The sequence below is a fragment of the Wolffia australiana genome, chromosome 20 (assembly GCF_029677425.1).
Source record: "Wolffia australiana isolate 7733 chromosome 20, ASM2967742v1".
Taxonomy (NCBI): Eukaryota; Viridiplantae; Streptophyta; class Magnoliopsida; order Alismatales; family Araceae; genus Wolffia; species Wolffia australiana.
In genome coordinates this window covers 2,020,826-2,025,411 of record NC_135854.1, presented here as the reverse complement: position 1 = coordinate 2,025,411, position 4,586 = coordinate 2,020,826, and the positions used below count along the sequence as shown (strand labels likewise).

At 40.6% G+C, this 4,586-nt stretch overlaps 1 protein-coding gene across 1 annotated transcript; it reads left to right on the top strand.

The window, feature by feature from the left end:
• On the top strand, positions 1 to 3,711 carry LOC144716096 (putative GPI-anchored protein At5g19250). Its single transcript, XM_078591136.1, has 2 exons — positions 1 to 189; positions 2,986 to 3,711. The coding sequence occupies exons 1-2, from the start codon at positions 96 to 98 to the stop codon at positions 3,507 to 3,509; spliced, it is 618 nt and encodes a 205-aa protein (XP_078447262.1). The 5' UTR covers positions 1 to 95; the 3' UTR covers positions 3,510 to 3,711.
• Positions 3,712 to 4,586: the final 875 nt, after the last annotated feature.

Genomic DNA, 4,586 nt, shown 5'->3' with positions numbered 1-4,586 from the left:
TCATTCACCAGTCGTCTTCTGTCGGCGCTTCTCGCTCCACTCTTTGTGCCTTCTTGACCTCTCCGCCATCGTCTGTTCTTGCGATTTGGGCTGCAATGGTTGGTCACAGCGCTAGAATTTCATCCGTTTTTACACTATTTCTCTTCGCCGCTGCCGTTGTCTCCTTGTTCGGCCCTGCAAAATCTGATGGTATGATCAAAATTGCATTTTCATTGGGTAGCTCGTCCAAAAAATCTTATTTTTTATCGTTCTAATGACGAACTGAGGCTCTCCAGATTCGATTTTGAATAAGTTTAATGTTTTCAAAGCAATCAAGGAGAATAATTCCGTATGATTGTTGGGAAATAAATCTGAATGGTTAGAGATTTGGCTTTCTTGTGGGGTTGAGCTCCGAAGAATGACGATTGGTTGGAGATGGATAGCAGAAGAGGAAAATCAACTCTTGCTGATGTCACGTTTCTTTAATTCTAGGGATGAATTAGGGTTCTGATGGCTCAGTTTTAGATCTTGACCTCTTAATCTTGAGTGGTTGTTTATCTCGGTCCGTTGTCATGGCAATTATGGAGATTAATCCCATATGGATATCAGAAAAAAATATGAATGGTTCGAGATTTGCTTTTCTTGTGGGGATCCGGATAATGAGCACTGGTTGGTCAATATGGATTGTAGAACAGAAAAAGCGTACGAGAGAGATGTAAAATAGAGTGTGAGATGGTGTTTTATGTTTATTTTTCCAACTTCCCTGAATTTGATATAATCCCTGGAATGTTGGAATTTTGAGGAACAGACGAGTAATTCTACTTTGTTTAATTTGAAAATAGGATACTGATTCATCTTTCATAATTCAGTAATCCTGCTTGAAAATGAGCTCAATTTTTAGCTTCGCAGACTAGAACCTCTGATTGTTTTTGCGCCAGTAAGCATAAGACACACTTTTCACTAAAAAGACGGATGGAATTTCAATACGATGCCTTTATTATGATCATCGCAACAGTCTTCTTTACTTTCCGTAGTTCTTGATTTTGTTTCGACTCGAAAAGCCATCAATAGTACCAGATATCGTTGTCTTCCCTCAGGCAGCTGGAAGAGAGGATATCTTCTTGTGGAATTTTTGTATTTTTGTTCATAGCTTCGACTCTCTTTACTGCCATAAGACACCTGGGGTTTAATCTCTGGAAACAATATTCTAGTGGAAGAATCCACAGGCATCATTCATCACATAATATGAGATGTCAATGACTCGCAATTCCTTCACATTAACAACCAAGATTTCTTTTTTGTGTTTGACATTAGCAAAGTTGCCCACCTATTTGAACTTGACAAGTCTTTGCCATCAGCAGATGGCAATGACGAGAGGACGATTAGGAGTTGTCATTGTGATATCCTCAATGTGGAAGAGATTGATATAACAGATTGGATCGGTCAGTCGTCCTCTGGAGGGAAGGATCTCCCTAAGCCAGCCAAGCAGGAGCTCCTCTCCAATAAAGTTTGTTACCAGGGAAGTCCCCTTTCCCCTGCTTGATCCCTCTTCTTATTTATAATGTCGGCCATCCTTTCTAATCACCTCTCGTGCCCGGCTCCGCACGGGCACGTTTCTTCCGTGGCATGTAAGTGCGTGGAAAAGTCGCATCACATTGTTGCTGTTATTCGTCCGTCCCCGGACGTTGATGACGATGGTAAAATTACCATCATTGTCAACTTCCAGTTGATCATTGAAGAGGAGAAGCAGCATTTGAGACCTTTTTCTGCCTTGTTCCTTCTCCACCTGTCCAAACCATTGCAGCCAAGAGAGAGAGAGAGGCATTTAGCCAGAAAATATGGTTTGATTAGGTTTAACACGAGTTATCCAATATTAATATTGGGTTACATTGATTGGGTCTTGGAAAAATGGGCGCCTGCTGACTATCATCTCTCCTGCTCAGGAAGAATGATGATGAGGACGACCGTGATGATTTTTTTTTTGTCATTGCCTCTCATCGTCAACCCTTTAAACCTCACTCAGATGACGAGTGACAATTGCAAAATCAGCATTGTCAATTGTATGCGATTAGGATGAGAATGAAGATGTCAAAATTGTCGTCTCCAATCTTTCCCTGTAGAATGAGGATGACAGGTTTTGGGTGACAAAGCAGAATTTGGCCTTTGTCCCCAAGCAATAGTCCCAGTTCATCTGAAAGAAAGTAGTGCCATTAATTTTCTACCTATAGTTGAGAGGGTAAGATATCGACTCTTGGAAAAGATCAGCAACATATTATTTTTTAGATGTAGGATTTTTTCTCTTTGACCTAATTCATTTTGAGAGAGTTCACGGAAGCTTTGACCTGAAAAAAAATATTGTTCTCATCCTTGGTCCATTTCATCTGAGGAGAAGGAACCGGTGCATTATTCTTCTGGTTGTAGCAAGAACTTGTTCTTGTCTTCAAATTAATCCATCTGAAGTAAGGAACGGCTGCCTTTTATCCATCTGATGACAGAGGATTGTCCAAATCATCGACACTTTCCCTGTAGTAGCTTTGATACTTCTGTTTGTACGTCTTGTAAGAGCTTGCTTTTGTCTATGAGAACAGTCTGTCTGAAGAAACAAATCACTTCCTCTTCTCGTCTGGGCACAGTGGAATAGAGAATCGCTTACTCGTGCCAAAGAGAGGTTAGAGGTTCTTGTATTTGATCCAGTTCAAGTTAGAAACTGTTCATGTGTTTAATCCAGTTCAACCGAAGAAAGCGATCACTGCGTTTATGCATCGGGTGACAGTAAATCTATTTCATTAATTAACACTGCCCGATTTCAGTTAACGAATCTGTTTTATCATTAGGCAGAAATTTTTCTTGTCTTTGACCAAATCATTGGAAAAGAGAAACCCTCTCTTCATTATTATCTGCTGATAGTAGCTATAAACATCTATGAATCATTAACTAGATTTATCATCAACAATGTCATTTCTAACCAATAAGCATCTGTTTCTGGACTTGACAACCACTAAGCAGACATCGATGATGAACTCCTCCGGGGAATCAACAGCTACAGGGCGGCGCTGAACCTCACAGCGCTGGTGAAGAACAAAAATGCCGACTGTTTAGCAGATGAACTTGCTGAAAATTTTGAGCCCCAGCCGTGCAGCAACACGACGGGCTCCACTGCCATCCCCGGCCAAGACTCCCCAATCGCAGACTATCCTACCCTCCTGGCTAAGTGCCGTCTTGATATCTCAGTTGTTAAGGAAGCAGCAGTCCTGCCCGCCTGCATCCCTGGGCTTGTGCCTGCCGCCGTCCTCGCCAATTTTACCAAGTCCCAGTACAATGAACAGCTCAACAGCAGCCAATATGTCGGGGCCGGGGTCGCCTCAGAGGGCAATTGGGTTGTACTTGTGCTCAGCACTCTCTCCCCAGAGGGCAGTCTGGCCACTGTTCAGAGTGCAAGAGCCTCCAAAGGAGCTGTTGCTAGCTTCCTGTGTATGTTCTTTCTTCCCATGGTTCTGCTTTTATTCCTGCTGCCTCGTCAGTTCAGGTAAGTGAGGTTAATTCCAGTTGAAGTCTTATGGTCTTTTAAATAACTTGACTTCTATGGGTGTTCCCCAGTCTTGGCTATGTACTCCCCTCTTCCTTTCTCTGTTGTATAACTTGAGTTTTTGAGTCCTCTGATTTGACTCTTTATACCTCTCTTTTTCCTTTGTGTATGGACCTTGACTTTCATGGGTGCCTCAGTTTATTGTATCATATGTCCCAAGCTCTGATTTTTCATATTTAGTAAATCCAGATCTTTGCCAACTATTAACAATAACTTCAGATCTGGCGAGTACAAATTTAGTGTAATTACCTTGATTGAATAGATCACATGAACTTGATGATCCCTGAAGTGACTCGGTATGGTTTCTTTCCTGGCCCAATTACCCTAAAATTTCCCAAAGTCGAACGTACATATGATACAGCCATTTTAAAATTTTATTGTAGTTTGTCTTGAATTATTAGTTTTGTCTTATTTTCTCTCTAAAATCATAACAGCCTTATAAACAATAATTGAAGGTCATTGGTCTTTAGCTTTTTAACCACACAAGTGGTCCAGAATCACCTCTATATTTCATCAAACTCTCCACCCTGCTTGAACTCTTCAATCACTGAAGATCCCCCTGACCTATTAAGTCTAGACGAAAATTTAATTGAAGTAAAACAAATATAAAAAATCTCAGTGTGAACTAAAGCTGAAATAAGAAGAAAACTTTGAATACAGAGACTCTTCAGAACTCCTTTAGCAGTCAGTCATTGATGAATGCAAAACTTCATTGATTCTTATTCATCATCTCAAATATTTTCCATGTAAAAAGCGCTTAGAAACTAGGTCAAACGAAGAGATTAGGTAAGAAGGGAGAGAAATCAATAGATTTAATTGGGTTTTGAACCTTGATCTAGTAAGGAAGAAAGGGATAAAAATACATCGAGTCAACTCTGGTGTTGAGTGGTCATAATTGTAACCTGATCTGACCAAGATACAATGCTTACTAGAAAAAGATAACAAGTAGATTGGTGGTGCATTGTGTTCTTAGTCGAGGGAGAAGATTTTCTGGTTAATTCTGCTAACAAAAGATACCTCA

What these genes read in the sequence shown, in the direction of transcription:
- LOC144716096 (XM_078591136.1), top strand. Translation starts at nt 96, where the DNA reads ATGGTTGGTCACAGCGCTAGAATTTCATCCGTTTTTACACTATTTCTC. An exon ending in CGGCCCTGCAAAATCTGATG is followed by an intron (nt 190 to 2,985) that starts GTATGATCAAAA and finishes ACCACTAAGCAG; the next exon opens with ACATCGATGATGAACTCCTC.